At 43.2% G+C, this 20,573-nt stretch overlaps 1 protein-coding gene across 1 annotated transcript in view; it reads right to left on the reverse strand.

Moving 5' to 3' along the window:
• Positions 1 to 20,573, reverse strand: part of TANGO6 (transport and golgi organization 6 homolog) — a 158,056-nt gene that overhangs the window by 24,567 nt on the left and 112,916 nt on the right. The window contains exons 16-17 of the mRNA XM_037162706.2: positions 16,045 to 16,196; positions 5,605 to 5,718 (exon numbers count right to left, since the gene is read on the reverse strand). Coding sequence (XP_037018601.2) covers positions 5,605 to 5,718; positions 16,045 to 16,196 — 266 coding nt within the window. The remainder of the gene's footprint in view (positions 1 to 5,604; positions 5,719 to 16,044; positions 16,197 to 20,573) is intronic.

The following is a 20,573-nucleotide window of genomic DNA, read 5'->3' on the forward strand; positions in this document are numbered from 1 at the left end:
ATCGTGGACCTGTAGCCTCTTGAATATGAGGCAGCACATCCTTGTTGTGTTAAGTCGCCCAGTTTGCGGCACTTCGTCACGGCAGCCCAAGGACACTCATCCAGGGCCCAAGAAGATTTTTTTCTTCTAAGACTGAAATGGAGCAACAGCAACTAAGATGTCTGAGAGTAAGTAGAGAGGTGTTTGGGGGTGAAGAGATCAAGCTCCTCTATGCCTCTGCCTCTCTTGACACTGTAAACAACGTCCAACAAATGCTGAATTCTTACTACCTGCCTTTCATGAATAATATCAGTACCATAAACATGCAAGCCCCGGCCAGCAGCAGAAGGCGATTAACAGAATTGCTGCCTTGGTTGCTGGCTGTAGCTCCACGCTCCCAGGAAGGGAAGATGCTCTTTAATTTCAGCACTGGAAGAGCTCTCCCAGGCACTTTTTCAAAGTTTACAGAGGAATAATTATTACCTGGATCCCAGTCATTTTTATATGTGTTCTTTTCATTTGCTTCTCACACGGAGCCTTCGATCTGCTAAAAAGGAGCAGTGTCTGAAACGAGCTCAGGGAAGGAAACGAGGCTTGTTTACTGGCCCCGCAGCACAAAAAAACACACCAAATGTTGTCAAAATAACTTTCAGGATAAGACAAAATCAATAAAAGGAAGTTTCCATTAAGCCTGTCCATTTACTTATAACTTGTCAGTTTTGCTGTGTCCTCAGATCCTGGTTCCCAGTCCGGACAGACAGACCCAAGGTGAACCTAGGACGTGTGCAGTGAACCTTTCAGATGGACCGTGTGTAACCGCTGTCATTAAGAGAACAGAGTGCCGTACACAACGTCATTCATTCCTTCTTGCAGCCAGGGTTTGCCTTTCTCTTACAAAGTCGTAGGATGGTAACACCCACCCACATGAATCTCAGGGGAACCACTGTGCATAATGTTAATATTAGGAGGAGCTCTGTCATCAGAGTCCGACGCTGGACTCAGTAAAAGGAATGAAAAATCATTCCTGGGCTGAGGCCTGGGTTTGGCTCAGAGCCTGGCTCAGCTATCAACTAAAAATTAATCCCAAACTCTTCCCCCTGAAGATGCTTCAGGTTTTGCTTATTTTTGAAGATACGACCTGGAGTTAAGACTTATTTTCTTGAAGGAATGAATTCTAAAGCCTACTACTTGTCTCCCACTGGACAGAATAGAGAATAGATGATTCTTTTGTCATCTAAAATCAGGGATTAGGGCCTTGGCTGGTGTGGTTCAGTGGGCTCCGTGCTGGCCAGTGAGCTGAAAGGTTGCCAGTGTGATACCCAGTCAGGGCACACGCCTGGGCTGCCTGCGGGAGGCACCCGGTTGATGTATCTCTCACACATTGATCTTTCTCCCTCTCTTCCTCTTGCTCTAAAAATAAATAAAATCTTTAAAAAATAAGTAAAATTAGGGACAATAAGGAAGAAAAGCTAGACTCGGAATTACCTTCTAATAGTAAAAAGCAAGGAAAAAAGTTTCAGTACCAGGTGCTGCCATGCCTGTAGCTACAAACCCACATGCGGAGTTCTCTAGTACTTCAGTCCTTCTGAGAAGTCAACTGTCTGTAAACTACACAGAAGACTACCGTAGAAGTCGCCTAGAACTACGGCAATCCCAAATCACTAATTCCTTTTAAAAAGATCATCAGCTTTTATTGTATGGACTGTAGTCCCCCCTTACGGGCTGCAGTCTCTCCCCTTATTTTCCTCGGTTTCAGTTACCTGCAATCAAACTCGGCCTGAAAATATTCAATGGAAAATCTCATAAAGAAGTAATCCAAAAGTTTTAAACTGTTCGTCCTTCGAAGCAGCATGATGAAACCTAGCTCTGCCCTGCTCTGTCCTGCCCTACAGGTGACTCATCCCTCTGTCCAGGGCGTCCGTGCTGTCCCTGCTACCCGCCCTTTGTTAGTCACTCGGTGGTCCCCTCGGTTATCAGATCAACTCTCAAAGTAGCGTATTGCTTGTGTTTGAGTCACCCTTATTTTACATAATAAAGGCCCCAAAGCACAAGAGCAGTGATGCTGGCAATTCCAATCAGCCAAAGAGAAGCCAGAAAATGCTTCTTGTAAGTGAAAAGGTGAGTTTCGCATAGGAAGCTATTTTGAGAGAGGAGAGAGAGACCACATTCACAGTATATTGTTATAATTTTTCTATTTTATCATTAGTTATGGTTATTGAGCCTACTGTGCTGAACTTGTAAATTAAACTTTATCGTAAGTAGGTTATATAAGAAAACTTGGTTTTTCCCTGGACCAATTGATAATATTGCTCATAAGCAATATTGAAACATTTATATCCTTCCTCCCTACCTAATCGCTCCAGAATTCAGCAACTGTTCCTGAAGTCATGCCTGGACTCTGGATGTCACCAGAAAGCCTTAAGGCATTAAGATTGACTTTTGAAGCCACTAAAAGCCCCTTGGAGAAATGGCCTGGTACCTTGCTTTGTCACACAGCTCATGGCAGTCTTTCCAGGTCTGCAAATTACTGGAAAGTAAGAACAGAACTAACTGCTCCCTGCAGCCACAGGCGGAAGATAACACAGGAACAAACTGCAGCCTCTGGTTCCATCCCAACAGCCCGGGGCCACACAACAGCAACCTCTTTAAATCCAATTGTAATCCAATAAAAGCTCTAAATCTCCACCCCTCAAAGCTGGTGTAGCTCTCCACACCATGCCCCTCTCCTTTCTTGAAGAGTGAATAAAAACTTTATTCTTTACCAAAAAATAAAAAAAAGATTCCATCTCTGGTCCCACCCTCCAGAAATGCTAGGACTTCTCAGCACTGCCCCTCATGCACTGCATTCCTCGGCACACAGACTGGGCCCAAAGAAAATGGGAACTCACTTTGTGCAGCACCTCTTCTCTAAGCAGGACCCCTGGTAGGAACCTGCCTGCTTCTGACCACACTCCAGTGTCTTCAAGTAGCTGCCTAGAACCTACTATAAGCAGAGTTTTCAGTTGTTATGCAAAGGAGGGCCCATCTGGTACGTAAGTCATCTTGCAAAGACCTGATTCAGAAAGACCTGTGTAGGAGGCACGATTTTCCCATTCTGTCACTCAGCTCATCTCCTCCAGGTTGAGGAGGGCTGCTATTCATTCTGAGGCCACAGAAGATAAGGTCTAATCATGGCTCCTTTGCTGGGTATCCTGGTAAGTCCCAGTGAGGGTAAGGTGGAACGGGCTTAAAGGGCTGTCTCCTGGTTCTCCTAGGCTTCAGGATATACTGGGAATGAGTTACAAACACATGTGGTCATAAGACCAAAACAAGGCTAAGCAGAGAAAATGAGTATTTCAATAAAAAAGTGAATGCTTGCACCCCGCCTCCAAGGTGGCTACTGGGTTGACAGCACAAAATTCTGGCTTCTTTCTTTCTTTCTTTTTTAAAAGATTTTACCATGTATAATGTGTGCCCCCATTTTGTACACATTATACATGGATTATAGCCTTCGTTATACCTATGTATAACACACACCCTTATTTTTCCCTCAAAAATTTAGGCAAAAAGTGTGCATTATACACAGATACGTCATTGCTTCTCAATAGGTTGCCTCTCACCCCCCACCCAAACTGGGGACCCAGCCTGCAACCCAGGCATGTGCCCTGACTGGGAATCAAACCAGCAATCCTTTGGTTCACAGGCCAGCACTCAATCCACTGAGCCACACCATCCAGGGCCTGGCTAACTTCAAACTGGAAAGAGGACCTGCCTGGAAAGAGGGAAAAGCTACCTCATGAGTCAGGGGTAGTGATGACTTCCCTCTCTGAGCCCAGTCTATCGGCTGGTCTTCTGAACCTCTGCCTCCTACTGGACTCTGCCTCCTTTCCAAGCGGCCACAGAGGTCCTTGGCCAGCACATCTATGAACAACGGAGAATTCATTGAAACCTGGGATTATCTTTTTGGCACTCTATCGCTTGAGAGCTAGTGATTAGAAGGGGAAAAAAAACAAAACTTCATCAACAAAGTAGCATTTTCATTTCAGCTGTTCCTGGGGGCAAAACAAAGCAGTAAAGAGAAATCCTAGATTGAAAGCTTTGTGGTTATCTCCGCTTCTCATTAAAGTGGCCCTGATTATAATCACACCTACGATTACAAGATTTAACACACCTGGTCTCAAGGATGCCACAGGAAGAGGAATCATACATCCATCCCATCCCATTTCCTTTTCTTTATTCACCGAGTAAGCACAATTTATAAATTTCAGTAAGTGCAGACTAGAGCTATTTTGGAGACTAGGAGAGAGGTGTTTCATTCACATGGCTTTTTGCAAGTGACAAAAATCTTCCATGGTCACAAATTATTTCAGTGCTGGTGAGACAAGCAGCGCTGCTTTCATTGGCTACACGCGGGTGTGAGAAATCTGGATAGTGTTTCTTTCCATTTCTTCTCTCGCTTTACAAACCAGACACTTTGCTCTGCCTCAGTAAGAGTGTGTTGCTCTATTTTAGAATTCTGTAGACTTATTCTCACAGTATTGTATCATAGTTTTATGTAGATTTTTATCCTGAAACAACTTTACATTTACAGGTAAGTTGTGCAGACAGCACAAAGTATTCCTGTACACGCCTCACCCTGCTTCCCGTACTGTTAGCAACTTGTATAACGATGGTTTATTTGTCAAGAGTTTTGTAGATCTTGACAATGGATGTGAAACACTCACTCTTTCTTAACTCCCCCTTTACAGAAGATTCTCAACAAGATCAGTGCGTATTCCACAGCAACTTAATTATCTGAATTACCGAGTTATGATCTGTACGTCCTCCACTCCCATCAAGGTCCTAGATAATAAGTAGGGGGTAACTAATGAGTCCAAGCTTGTACAAAAATGGTGTCAGAAACTTGATATGGCAAAATTCCAGCATCAATAAAGCCTGTGTGTCTGACAAAACAATCACTCTTCTAATGGCTTGGCTGACACCTGGTTAAATACTGATGTGCCAGCCACAGATGAGCATTGTGGATGCCAGTAAGTGAATTATTTATGCAACCTCCCTCTACAAAGTCAACTGGGAATGAATGTCCATTAAGATCAAGAAGGATATTAATTTAGAGGTCACTCATTGTATGTATTAGCTCACACACATACAGACATAAATATTGTCTTCCTGTGTTTGCCATACACTGGGGAGAAAACCAGCCAAACCCACCTGGAGGAGGAAAAAAGTTTAATTTATGCAGCGACTAAAATCTCATGGATTGGACTCTTAGCTAGAAAGGGAACATTCTAAATGAGGCCCCTTAATAATTTAGAATGAACTACTATGGGCCAGGAAGACAAGCCACTAAAGTTCAGGCTACAGAGGCAGGCTTACTGCATTCTAGCTAGGTCACCTTGGAACCCATCCCACTGAGGAGAACGCCAGGACTCAGTCTCAATCTATAAATGTATGCTCTGGTTCTTCTGTAGCAGTTAGTGTGTAATTTGCCTACTATGTACAATTCCCTGCTACAAAATCCCTGCTTATGGATTCATCCACATGAGTCAACCCAGGTGAAAGGTTTGAAGCCTGCCCTGGTGAAAGGAAGACTGATAAACAAGAACCAGAGGCAAGGAAACTGCAAATAGGAAGAGACTGGCTTACCTCTGTAGCTTTCTGGCTGAGTCCCCGAAGCAACAGCACAATCACATGGATGGCAGCTCTGCGCACTTGAACTTCCTGGTCTGTTTTAGCCACGGCAATCAGACAAGCTGTTACCTAGAATAGTGGGGGAAGAAGTCAGTGAAACTCAGGACTGCACAATTACATAAAGCCTCTCAACTATGTTCCACTTTCTACACATCCATCAGGAACAATCTGGCTCAGAGAGGGGTGGAGAGTTTCCATTCTCAAGAAAGAGGAAGAGATCTAGTGGTAGAGATCTTGATTAGTCTTTCTGGGAGAGAAAAAGCAAAACCTGGTTTGTAATTCAGGAGAGAAGTGAGGGAGTGGGAAGGGATACATGTATACAGTCCCGTGCAGTTTAAGGATGGGGATACCTGCTGAGCAATGCATCGTTAGGCAATTGTGTGGCTGTGCGAACATTAGAGTGAACTTCCACAAACCTAGAGAGTATAGTCTGCTACACACCTGGCCATACAGGGTGCCACCATCTCATATGGGGTCTGTGGACTGAAATGTCATTTATGTGGCATTAGGACTGTATAATAAAAGTATGGCCAAATGCAAATATTTCCTCAAAAGTGGGAAGATGTGGTTCTGGACAGGTGGCTCAGTTGGTTGTGTTTATCCCGTACACCGAAAGGTTGCAGGTTTGATTCCCTCACATAATGAGGTTGCAAGTTTGGTCCCCGGTTGGGATGCATATGAGAAACAAGCAATTGATGTTTCTCCCCTCCTTCCCCACTTCCTCTCTCTTTAAAATCAATAAACATATCCTTGGGTGAGGATTTTTAAAAAGGTGGGAAAAACAGTTACTTGCCCTACTTTGGAGACACTGAATCAGAGGAAGAAAAGATGGTCCAAAACACAGCAGCATCTAGGGATTGAGGACCATGGAGAGTTAGCTAAGCAGGCTTCAGAGTTCATGTTCAGGCCTGGCATAAGTAAGAATGTGTCACCAATGAAAGTTTCTGCCCAGGGACAGAGAAACACACAAATATTCAAACTGATCTTCTTTAGCATGTCCAGACTTCCCAATCTTACAAATCCAGCTTATACTCCATGTGAGTCACTGGGAACTAATTTCAGAGACTCCCTGCCTGGGCTGCTTCTTTTGCAAAATAGGTCTTTCCGTGCTCATTTACTTTAAAAAATGGCTCTATAACAGAAAAGACTAGAAATTACCCACAAAACAAGGTACCAGATATATAGTCAATAATTATATGTAATAAAATGAGAGTTTCTATACCCTGTACCAGTAACTCAGGCATAAAAATATTCCAAAACCTCAATAAAAAGATCACACTAAAAACAATAGCAACAAACCTTTCTGAGACACTTGTAAAAGATTTAAAAAGAAAAAGCAGCCCTGGCTGGGGTAGCTCAGTAGATTGAGTGTGGGTTGCGAATCAAAAGGTTGCCGGTTCGATTCCTGGTCGGGGCACATGCCTGGGTTGTGGGCCAGGTCCCCAGTGGGGGCCATGTGACAGGCAACCACACATTGATGTTTCTCTGCCTCTCTGTCTCCCTCCCTTCACCCACTAAAAACAAACAAACAAATAAATAAATAAAATGACTTAAGAAAAAAATAAAAATTTTAAGACTGTGACCTGTGGCAGCATAAGTTGGAAGGCAAGTAAACTATTCAATTGATCTCTCACATGCTTTGTTATTGGATTTACTGTGTGATGCTGTTTCTTGGCCAACTGTGGAGGAATTTTTAACCATGGTAAGAAAATAGCCAGATTGTGTATTTGGAAACATGTATAAATACATACTATGCTTAAAGAATGGTTTTTTAAAAGGTTTTTTAAAAATACAGGCACAAATGAAGACATAGGCTTGAGCAGAAATTTTAACTATGTGAGTTGTATCTTTCACAGCTTTCAAGCAGTTGGGCATAGTTCAAAGTGTCTAATTAATCAGCCATGGCAGAGAGATGAGAAGTAGCTTGTTCTTAAATATAATTGCATCTGTGGTGCACTGGCATTGAGTCACATGGTACAGCTATTAGACAAATCTGCAGCTGGCAAGTAAAGGGAAATCCCAGGAAGGTTCAACTCTCTGGGGGCTGTTTTTCAATGAGACCCCGCAAGCTGCTCCACCCTTGACCTGGGACACCCTGACCAAAAGCCATCAGTGGCTTCCATGCCTCTGGCATTAACAGTGGAAGCAACTCAGTCCTTGGAGGAATTCCTTGGGCGGCCTCCAAAGAGGCAACAATATAACAGCTGCCTCTTCCCGCAGGCTTAGTATTTACAAGGTAAGAGCTGAAATCAGAGAAACAAGTTAGAGCTAGGTCTGGGTATTTCTTGACACATGACTCTTTAGCTCATTCTTTTTTTTTTTAACATTTTATTTTTTTGAAGATCTTATTTATTTACTTTTCAAGAGGGGAAGGGAGTGAGAAAGAGGGGGAGAGACGCATCAATGTGTGGTTGCCTCTCCTAGGCCCCTCACTGGAGACCTGGCCCATAACCGAGCCATGTACCCTGACTGGGAATCGAACCAGTGACCCTTTGGTTTGCAGGCCAGTGCTCAACCCACTGAGCCACACCAGTCAGGGCAAGGTTACTTATTCAGTCTGATAACTAGAGTATGAAAGCCAGCACAGGGCCATGTAATATGCAGGCACTCCCAAGCCTCTTTGCCCACTTCCCCCTAGGTTTTAGTTTTGGGCCCATCTTTCCAGCCTTGGCAGACCAAGGCTTCCTGGTCTAGAACCCTGCTAAGACTGGGCTTTGTCACCTCTGTTTTATTCACCATGCCAAGGAGACCACGCTCCTGCCTCATCTCTCAGTGTAAGGCCAGGTCTAACGATCAGGCATTTGTTCTCTAATTGGGATAGGCAAAGGCATCCTGCCTAGAGAGGGGCTTCTGCAGCAAGGCCAGCTCTTGAATGCCTGTACCACCTTGAAGGTATGACTCACAGAGGTGCTATGAGTGATTTATGCACCAGACTATACAAAGCCCATCTGCAATCAGCCAGTCGAGACAATCTGGGAGAATCCTGTGAACAGGAGAGCGTTCATGAAACTTCCTCAATACTTCTGCCACAAACACCCAGGTCTATGAAGTATATGATGGTCAGTTATGCAGAATGTTTTTAAAGCATCAGAATTTTAATATGACCTTACAGATATCACCTAGAGATAAGAAAGGCCTTCTGCTTTTTTGGTTAAGCTCCCCAAACCAACCTGTAATGATGCCCTTCTGCAAGCCAGTGAGACAGACCCCTCGACCAGCACTAGAGCAGGGAGGCTGTGTGGCCAGTCTCTTCCACCTGTCCAGTCTGAACAAGTCACTCCCACGGCTAGTCTCTCTAACCTCCAACCCCAAGGACATACTTAACACTGCCCTCCACCCCTAAAAGCCTTGGCAAATAGACAGATGATGTCAGGTCTTTACTAATTTATGAACTGGTATAATATTTCTATTCCACTTCTGAATCCTCCCAGAGGACAGAAAGCCATTCATTCTGTGTGATCTTCATGTCGCCTGCCCTAAGGGTCAACGTACCTATTTGAATAAACCATACTATGTAAGGCTTTTTCTTCCTTGGCTAAATTATGTAAATCATATCCACTTTTGAGAGCCAGACAGAGAGAAAGATGATTGCTTTGGAGACACTAAAGGTCAGTGTAAGCAATTCGACACTTGATAGGTGCCAACAAAAATAAGGAACAACATCACTTCCCACACAGCTGGCACACACCAAACATGATCGGAACTATATAAATAGGGAAAGTACAAATGGCAAGATTACAAAAAAAAGAAATAGAAAAGGAAAAATAACCTAGGAAAATTCTAGAAGGGAAGTACCAAAGATGAGAGGTATGTATTAAGAAAGCATGATTTCAATTTTCCAACTGCATCCTCATCCCTCTTCCTAACACTCCATTGTGAAAATTCAGTTGCTCTGCTAACTAGTCTGAAACTAGACCATCTGTCCCTTTACACTGAAAACTAAAAAACCTTAACGGCAAAGGCAGTGCGCTCGGCCTGTTCAGTTAACCTGCCAGGAAAGAGCCCTGTGCTGGCTGCTTTGGCTTGTAGAGGTTTCCCAGGACATCCGCTGAGTCCGCATCTCAGGGCTCTGCGCGCCCTCCCACTGCACACACCCTGTCGCTTAGAAAACCGCACTGGCTGAGGAAAGTGGGTAACAAATTCAGACCACGCAGCGGGATGGGAGGTGGCAGCTTTGCATCAGACCTCAAAGCTCGGCTTCGTGGGCGCCACAATGAGCGCGCGCTGCTCCTGCGCTGTCACCCCGGGCATATCTCATTATTCGCTGCACTGAGGCTGGGCCTCTCACTGTGGTTGACATAAATCATATTTGCTTATCACAGAAAACGATGAAGAAAGAGCCTATCAAGATTTGGTTTCAAGCAACATAACTCTTGACAAGAGTGAGAAGAAATTGGGAAAAATAATGATGCTCTCCAAACAAGTTAAAGCTTGACATCAACAGAGAGGGGAAACCTGAATTCCCAGTATGGAGAATGTGGAAGAGTTGATCTTGTCCTTTACATTCCTTCCCTGCCAGCGAGCACTGCCACAGCACGGACAGTCTGCAAATCTGGACCCCGCCTGACCAGCTGGATGGATGGCTCTCTTCGGATACCTGATGGCTGTAACCTTGACCCCTAGATCAGATCAGTTTAGGAGATCCTATGGTTAGTTCAATTTTATATCAAAACAGATTACGCTTCTCCCCCTCCTCTGCCTGGCTGATACTTGACCACCCTAGCACTTCTGAGGGGCCTAGCTCCGGATTCCCTCAGCCCCCTGTGCTGGTTCTCTCTAGTTCACTGTCGCTGTCCTTTCACACTCCACTGAGATTTCCCCAGGGAGACAGACTGGGTCCTTTATCTGTGTCCTCTAACATACCTGACATCTGTCAGATGCTAATGAAGGAAAATTCCTTCAGACTGCAGCCAAAGACAAGTTGTCCCAAAATTAAAGTTCCTTCTCTACCAGTACACAGTGGGATAAGCATTTCTGAGATGACAAAAGGCTTCCAGAGCTCTCATGGGACACTGAAAGAATGGTCATCAAAGAAGACACAACAATCTTTAAAATAAATTAGATCACTTCATTCCTCTGCTTTGGCTTCCAATCTCACTCGCGGCAAAAGCCGAAGCCTTACAAGGCTCCACTTAGGCTGCAATCTCCTCCCCGACTCCTTCCCTTCCCCTCTTTACTCAAGTCAGTGTTGGCCCGCACGTTACACCAGCTTGCTGTGCCTGCGGAGTCAAGCCCACACCTGCCTCAGGGCCTCTGCACTTGCTGCTCCCTCTGCCTAGAACGCTCTTTGCCCAGGTATGTGCCTGGTCAATGCCTTACTTCCTTTGGGTCTTTGCTCAAATGTTACTCATCACTTTTCCTGTTCATCCAAGTTCACATATAATAACAGGCTTCCTTCCTGCCCCTTACCTTACTAGACTTAGCTCCTTAGCCTTTATTCCACCAACCACAGTACACGTTTGTTTACTTGCTTGCTTGGTGTTACCTAGCTCCCCATTCTAGAACATTGGTTCCATGAGAACTGGAACTGTGTTGTGTTCAGAGCCAGATCCCCACCACCTCACCTGGTTGTAGTCCCAGAACTGGAGCAGAGTGCTCAATCAATGTTTGCTGAATGAAGACATGAATGAAGAACTACTTAGGAGTTATGCCAAATACCCCCCTTTCCCCATGTGAATGAACAGGAGCAGTCTGGCTCTAGGACTTGGTGAATGAAAGACTAAGACTGTCAGGTGTCCGATCGTGCTCAAACTTACAGCCACCCCAGGCGGCTGGCGTGGTACTCAGGACACGGCAAGTGTGAGATGCTACATGAGAAAGCACATCTAAAGAGAACAGACAGAAATTATGTAGGATAGAAATACCTGGTTTTCGAAATCAGAGCAAACATACTGCTTTCAGAAGTTTCACTGCCCAAAGCAAGTGCTGTTAAGACAAAGCTACATGACCCTTCCGTCAGTAGCTTTTCTCATTCGGTAAGTCTCTTCCCTTTCAAGGATACAAAAACGATCTTTTTCCCCCCTTTTTAAGTTAGCAGTACTTTACTATATACATTGTCTTATACCTTGATCTTTACTACCATATACATCTTTTCATTTCTACACATGCAGTTCTCACTGAAATCCATCACATTCTGGAGCATATGTATTCTGCTTTGCTTAACCAACTCCCGTCTATCGACATCTGGAAGATTTAAAAATTTTTACTTTTACAAAAATTTTATTGAATTTATTGGGGTGACACTGGTTAATAAACTTACACAGATTTCAACTGCACAATTCTATCATGCATCATCTGAATACAGTATTGTGTGTTCGCCACCCCAACTCAAGTCTCCTCTCATCACCGTTCCCCCCTTACCCCCTCCTACCTCCCCCCACGTCTCTTTCCCCCTACTAATCACCATACCACTGTCTGTGCCTGTAAGGCTTTTTTCTTGCTTCACCCCTTCACCTTTGTCACCCAGCTCCCCAGTTCTTCTCCACTCTGACAGCTGTCAGTCTGCTCTCTGTATTTACGAGTCTATTTTGTGTGTTTGCTCACTAAATTCCATGTATAAGTGTAATCATATGGTATTTGTCTTTCTCTGACTGGCTTATTTCACCTAGGATAATATCCTCTAGGCCCGTTCATGCTGTCACCAAAGGTAAGATTTCCTTCTTTTTCACAAAAGCAGCCTTATAAATGAACTGAAAACATTCATTAAGAGAAAACATCGAGGAGGGGTTAAAAGCATGGATTCAGGACCTGACTGCCAGCATTCAAATCCCATCTCGCTACTTCCTGTCAACATAACTTTGTTGACACAACTTATTTAATTTCTGTGCCTCAATTTCCTTTCTGAGGATTGGATCTGCTGACATATGTAAGGCACTCGGAAGAGTACTACGTGTTTATGCTTCCTATTATTATTCTTTTAAAAATAGGTAGGAACTAGTTTTCCCAAAGAAGTCTTACCCTCCTCTTCCTTCAATATTAATCAAACAACACACTGAGTACCCACTATATGCTAAGCACTGCGACAGGAGCTTGGCGTGCGAAGGTGAATACAAATTGGTTCAGCCTTTGTTATGCTTGCAGTTTATTAATGAGCATAAGCACTCCTGGGCTGATGTTACAGGGACTCCAGGTCTCTAGAAGTGGGGCAGGGGCACCGGACAAGAGGTTTTCCAGGCAGGTGCCCCCACAACTGCAGCTCCTCACCTCTGATTTTAAAGTTGAAATAAAAGAAAGGGCTCTCTCTTTGTGTTAGCATCCATGGTAAGCAAAGAGTCTACTACCTGCACACACTGCACTTCTGAAGGTTTAATAAGCAATGCTGGATTCCCACGGTGAGCCAGGAAGTTGAAGAGCTGACAAGCTCTTCATGACACGGTCCCTGCTACCTGTCCTGCCTTGGTTTTGCCACCACCTAACCTCTCACCCCCACACCTTCAGTCCTGGCCTTTGGATCTCCCCAGAGGGCTTCAGACCAGCCGGGCTGTTCCACACACCACGGTGCCTTTACGTAAGCTGCCCCCTCTGCTGAAATTCTTACCTCTGCCTTCCTGGGCTACCCAGCTACTACCTGACCTCCAGATTTGGCTCTAAGAGGTCTCTCCCTCCAGTACATCTTTGTCAGCACCCAAAACTGACAGGGGGGCTCCTAAAATGTGCTCCCACAGTATCTGTGACAATGGATTGCAACTGTAATCATGAAGAAGAGATGATGCTTCTTCAATGTTACAAAACCTGCTTTAGCTCCATCTTTCTAATTAACAGAACCAAGAAACTTCCCTAATACTTTCAACAAGAAATTATACGCCACCGGCATCCTACAGTTTCACTGAGAGAGAGAAAAGGAAAAAGAATCTAGGGAATCAAAAAGAAATATGGTCTCAGTTCTGGGGTTCAGAAAGGATCTTGAAGTTCAGACATTGTCTGGGTCCATTGGTTTTAGAAAACGTATGGGATCCTGTCAAGCGTGAGCTGCTCTACTGGGAGATGCGGGGGAAACTTAGTTCATGGTTATGTTTCAAAAATATTGTGATGCTTACACAATTATGGGGGGAAAAACATATAATTGCACCCTTGAAATGGGTAAATTGTATGGTAGGTGAATTCTATCTCAAACAAGTGTTATTAAAAATAATAATATTTGGGTTTGATTCAGATCATGGTCTAAGAGTTTATTTTAGTTCATAGTTTATCTTCAGTTAAGATCGAGCCATGTGAAGAAACCAAGTAAACATAAAAAAAATATGGGAACCATTTCAATATCTGACCCAGAGCAATTGTAATAGGCCCAAATCTCTCGGTGACATAACCAAACAGCCCTGCAAAGGCCTTCTCTTAGGTGTTTCAAGTCAGCGTTTCTGAAGAACAAGAGATGTGCAACGCGGTATCCAGAACGACCAAAGAAGCCTAATGGTTGATGTGCTCTAGAGCAACTGAAGGTGTTAAGTCAGTAATAACCATTGTTCCTAAGTTATTATTATTATCATTATTTTAAAAGATTTTATTTATCTTTAGAAGGGAAGGGAAGAAGAGAGGGAGAGAAATATCAATGTATGGTTGCCTCTCACGCGTCCCCTGCTGGGAGCTGGCCTGCAACCCAGGCCTGTGCCCTGACTGGGAATCGAACCGTGATCCTTTGGTTCGCAGGCCCTCACTCAGTCCACTGAGCTACACCAGCCAGGGCCTAAGTTATTTCTAAAAAGATACAACCTGGCTGGTGTAGCTCAGTGGATTGAGCGCGGGCCTGCGAACCAGACAATCGCGGTTCGATTCCCAGTCAGGGCACATACCTGGGTTGCGGACCAGTTCCCTGCAGGCCAGTTCCCAGCAGGGGACGCACGAAAGGCAACCATACATTGATGTTTCTCTCCCTCTCTCCTTCCCTTCCCCTCTAAAGATAAATAAAATATTAAAAAAAATAAAATAAAAAATAAAATAAAAAGATACAAAAAGTTGAACATAAGGGTATGTCCCTTAGGGGAGAGTTAAAGGAGAGAAAATGACTGGTGTAGAACTTTCCTAAAAATCCTGTGTTGGAATTTAGTAGAAGGATAACCTTCATAATCAATAAAACAAAGCATATAAAGGTCAGGAATTGGGAAATGCCACAGATTCAACCAATGTACAATCCGTGAATGTGTTTCCCTCCTTATTAATAAGGCATAATCACCACACATTGAAGAAAATATCTTCTCAGGAGGTGCTTCTTAAGACTTGATGTTCAACATGGTCTACCCTAGGATGCTGAAATTTGTGAAAGAAGGAGTTTGGATTAGTTTTCTAAGCTTTTGGTCTTACAAAAATTACATGCTCTATATAAGAACTCTGGTGTTACCCTCGCTGGTGTGGCTCAGTGGACTGGGTACCAGCCTGTGGACCAAAAAGTTGCTGGTTCAATTTCCCATCAGGGCACATGTCTGGGTTGCTGGCCAGATTCCCCAGTTGGGGGTGTGCCAGAGGAAACCAATCAAAGTATCTCTCACACACTGCTGTTTCTCTCTCTCTTTCTCCCTCCCTTCCCTTCTCTCTAAAAGTAAATAAATAGAAATCTTAAAAAAAACCTCTGGTGTCTTGTAAATACAAAGGTAACATAAGCTATATTTTATTTACCTATTTATAATTTATAAGCCATCTTCTCTCAAAAAGATTTAAGACCGTCAAGTGCAAAGTGCATTGGTCAGAAAAAGACCTCTGGGCACATATTAATGGGTCTTTTTTGCCCATCATCATCTTTAAATAGCAGAGTTCCTAGCACATAGTAGGTGCTCAAAATATATATTAACCTATTGATGACTAGATAAACATGAGGGCAAAGATAAAATTCAGGAGGCTAGAGGAAGGTATCATAGAGCAACGCACAAATGTGCATCAAGATGCACGTTTCATTAACTCAGAAACTCTAGAATCAGGAGGAGCACCTAGTGCTGACATCCTGTATGGCTATTATTTTAGCTGCTCACTTATCCTTCACCTACTATGTCCCAGCACTAGGTATAAAGTGGTGAACAATACATGTAGCTTAACTAGTCTTTTCTGTCAAATGACAGGGAACACAGGGCGTATGTGATCAAAGAGGGCCGATCAGAGATTTACCTGAGATTTTTCTGTGAATGGGAATGAGACCTGACTTTGGCCCAGACACCCACGTAAAGTTTCATCTGCACTTCCCCAAGGTTTCCTCAATTCTGTTAGTTATCTTGGATGTTTTATAAAAATCCTCTTGCAATTAAAAAATTCTAATATAACTTTAATATACATGCCAGACTAGTGAGGCTGAGGGATGCTAAATGACTTACCTGACCTGGAAATAGAACACAGGTCTTGTGACTGTCAACCTTGAAGCTATTTATAAGTCCAAGTTAAAAAAAAGCTTTAGAGAAAGGAATCAGCACACAGTACCTCATGAACCACTGAGCCCAGCAGAAAGTCGAGCCTCTGGCACAGCTCTCCAAGGTTGGATAAACTGCTGGCCCTGTGAGCGCTATCTGGATCTCTCGCTCCCCTCAGGAAGGTGTGGATCAGAGGTTCTCGGTACTTGGAGACCATATCCCCTACAGAAAAAAGGAAGAAATCAAAATCTTTTAAAGCAAATTATCAACTTCTTAAAGAAGGAATAATGACATTAGCATGGTGTTTTATACTCTTTAAAGTACTTGCATAACCATTAAAAAATCATGCTCTGGAAGAGGCAGGAAGAAGACTAATAATCGACCATTAGACTGAGTAACAATGAGGTCACTATTGACCTTGAAAAGAACAGTTTTGGAAAACTGGTTAATGCCATCAGAGAGTCAAGCAGAGGTTGCTTAGAGAACATAATCTCATTTATCTCAGCCACTTAAAAGGGGAGGAAGAGAAAGTTTGTTTGTTTTCCCTTAAGGTCAAAGTACTTTCCATTCAATTTAAGAAAAAGACAATAACCAGAGGGGCAGAGAGAGAGGGTTAATGGGGAAAAATTGGGGAAGGTCCATCAGGGAACATGTATAAAGGACATATGGAAAAAGCCAAAGCAGGTAGGTTCAAGGGTGAGAAGCAAGGATGGGGGGGGGGCGTGGTGGGGTGAAAATAAATACAACTATATTTGAACAACAGTAATAAAAAAAATTTAAAAAGAAAGAAAAAGATGAGAACCATTTCTCTAAAATGCTTCCAGTTCCTAACATACTACATGCAGTCGTAAGACTCATCCCTTGCCCAGGGAACATCAACATATATTGTGGAAAATGAATCAGTGGTGACAGCCACAGCCTGTTTTCAGGATAGAGGGGACTCTGTGCCTATTCTTAGATTGCAGTTCTGAAAACCAGCCCTGGAGAGGCAGTCAAATAAATGCACACAGATGTCCACATAAATATTTTCCCGCAGAAGTGTAATAGTGAAAATGAGAAGAAACAAATTAAATATTAATTAATATGGAAGTGGTTAATAACCACATATATTATGGAATACTATGCAGTTAATAAAAGGAACAGAAATACATGCACTAATATAATATGAAAAGACCCTGTTAAGCAAAAGAAACTAACAGAACCAGCGTCATCCCATTAGGTATGTAAAAATGCACACACAAAACTCCCATTATCAACAAACCAAACTTACAAATTTAAGTAAGTATATAAAATACACAAATGCATAGAAAAAAAGAATGTTCTCAGTACTGAAGATAATACAGCTTGAACAAGAAGGCCAAGTCCCCATTTTCATGAAGCCTACTTCCAGTGGGGGGAGAAAGATGAGACAGTACATTAAGCTTCCAGCAGCAATTAGGGGTGTGATGAAAAAGAGGGAAGGTGGGGGTTGGGGAGGGATTGAGAGCTGGGGTGAGGGCTCAGGGAAAAGTTCTCAGGGGAGAAGACTTGGAGGAACAAGTCATATGAGAACTGGGCAGGGAAGGGAGTGAAGAGAAGAAAGGACAATGGAAATTTTATACTCTGTGTAGAAATCATATGGCTGTTTCTTATACTGACCCACCATAACAGAAAAGAACATATCATTACATTTAAAAAAATCCCAATTTAATGTTCCATTTATGTAATTCCTGCCGTGCCTGAGCTTTGTTACTACTTCCCAAATGAGCAGCCATTTAACTGCATGTGTCCCACCAAGACCGCCATCCCCACGTACACCTAACAACCGAAGGAGCCAGTGGGAAGGTCTGCATGTCAAGAGCCACACACTGTACCCAGTCGGCTGGCTGTGCGCCCACTTGGGACCTTGTTTTCCAGGCCCCGAACTGGAAGATCTGGAACACCTTCTGCATCCACTCTGCACTGCTCAAAGTACCCTGACATCATGTTCTCCGTAACCTGTTCTCTCAGACCTCACGTACACAGCCTAGATTTGTCGCCCCTTTGCTCAAACCTGTTCTTCAAGCAAGAAGCTCTGCTTCCACTTCCTGGGGGGTCTGCTAGCCTCCCTCCTCCTAGCTCCTAGCATGCTGTGTGGCTGGTTTCTCAAGACTGGACTGAATCCTAGTCTCCGAGTTCGGTTTCTATGCAGAACAAAATGAATGTAGTTAGAGAACAAAACTTCCAGGGCTGCAATTTGACACAGGCATAGCACTTAAAGATCCTACCTAAAGGGTTTTTAATTTGAGCTTTAGAGATCCCTGTATGTCAGATATTGTTGTGTACATCTCATTGCCATTCTCCCATTCTTTCTTGCAAATAGCACTCTAATTCTGTTGAAGTAGCTACCTTCCCCTGGGCCCTAACCACCACCAGTGCTATTAGGGCAAAGGTCTTCACTGGTCCAAGTGAGTCATGATGGACTATCTCCTTCCCTTAAGTGGCTTAGGTATAGGCATGGGACCCAGGCTGGGCAATGAGATGGTGAAGGAAAATCTGCTGGAACCTCTGAGAAAATGTTTTCCCTCTGGCTGTGTTAAAGATATGACACCTTAGAGGTGCTACTGCCAACTTGAAACTATGAGGGACCAGAGGAACAGGCCAAAAAGCTGAGGTTGGCAGAGCAGAAAGACGACAAGAATTTGGGTCTTGAATGATGTCACGGAGCCAAAGAATGAACCGGTGCTGAATTTCTGTTATGTGCGGTGATTGATTCCCTATTGTTTAAGCCAGTTGAGTTGGGGATTTCCGTACCTACACCTAAAATCATTTAACTGATATACTATGAAAACTGGAATGTTTTTGCAAATTGTAGAGTACTTTCTATGTCAGTTCCATGTCTATCAGTACGAAACCAGAAAAGTTAGATTTTCTAAAACAAAGGAATTTAAGACAGCATATGTTTTTTGAAGGCTTCAAAAGTCAATTTTATAACTAATATAAAACAGAAGAAAAACTTAAACCCAATAATTTTTCTTCTAATTACCATTTTAATTGGGATAAAAGTCTAGGAGACAGCATAGCTCTTATAATATCACTAGTATATATGACTTTCCCATTTGCCAACCTTTTTTTAAAAAGGTAACTATTCACAGTAGCAGCTCATGTGCAGAGAGCTATATGCTGAGTGCATTTCACAACTATTGACCTAGCTCATTACGAACTAAAATCACAGCTCCACAATACCCGCAACTATTCTTTAGTTTCTGATCAAGCAACCAAATCTCAATTATCCTATCCACTCTTGGTTTTAGTTTGTTTGTTTGTTTGTTTTTGGTTAAAAAAAACAACGATGAAATAGTATTCCTGATCCAGTTAAATTTATTTGAACCACAAAGTGCTAATCCCTAATTCACTTTTTGTCTGAAAGATGACATACACTTGACCCCTGACAAGGGCGAACATTCATACCCTCCCTGAGCTGTCTCCTTAAACATATACCTATTATATGGCTTTTACAAAAGAATGGTACTGACTTCTGAACTCCTTCATCTCCATTCTCAGAAAGGCATCACCACAGGCTACAACATAGACCAACGGTTACCCATGGAACTGAAGTGAGAGAGACCATCACCTTTCCCTCAGGATTTCTAAATAGCTTCAGGGAAATGAACACAGTTAAGTAAATCCAAGCCCATTTTAGAAACTTACTCAAGTAGATGCTGGTTGGAAGGGTTCATCTGAGTACACAGCATTAATGAATTCTACCTTGTGCAGTGATAATGGCAACACCTGGCTATCTGCATCTTCATGTTCTTGTCAGGATGTCAGCAATAATCAACTTTCCTGAGAGGCAAACAGCTGCGTATTCAAGGAAGCAAGTCTGAAAGATCTATAATTGTTTGAACAAACTTGATAAAAATGAGTTGCGTTGGGAGGTGAAAAATCAAGTGCATACTACAATAGAGAGCTGGAAAATTTTAACCCACCTATGCCTTGCTTATATCAATTATCATGTATGTGATGAGATTCTTTTAACAAATTAGGATTTGGAAGATTTTTATCCAGCTTTTCAATGGTACTCTGAAGTCTAGACTGAGTGTCTCACTTAGCATATACCACTTTCTTCCATAAAGAACCTCAGATGATTTACACAGTGAAAGTACGCTACCAAATCTGAATTAACACAATAACTTTTAGAGTCAGGGGACCTGCTGATTTTTTTTTCTTTTTTTAAAAGATTTTGCCCTGGCTGGTGTAGCTCAGTGGATTGAGTGCGGGCCTGCGAACCAGGCAATCAGGGTTCGATACCCAGTCAGGGCACATGCCTGGGTTGCAGGCTGGTTCCCTGCAGGCCAGTTCCCAGCAGGGGACACACAAGAGGCAACCACACATTGATGTTTCTCTCCCTCTCTCCTTCCCTTCCCCTCTAAATATAAATAAATAAAATCTTTAAAAAAAGATTTTATTTATTTTTAGAGAGGGGGAAGGGAAGGAGAAATAAAGGGAGAGAAACAGGCCCTGGCTGGCGTAGCTCAGTGGATTGAGTGCGGGCCTGCGAACCAGAGTATTGTGGTTCGATTCCCAGTCAGGGCACATGCCTGGGTTGCAGGCCAATTCCCAGCAGGGAGTGCATGAGAG

The sequence above is a fragment of the Artibeus jamaicensis genome, unplaced genomic scaffold, assembly GCF_021234435.1.
Source record: "Artibeus jamaicensis isolate MK-2021 breed Jamaican fruit bat unplaced genomic scaffold, CSHL_Jam_final contig_464, whole genome shotgun sequence".
NCBI lineage: Eukaryota > Metazoa > Chordata > Mammalia > Chiroptera > Phyllostomidae > Artibeus > Artibeus jamaicensis.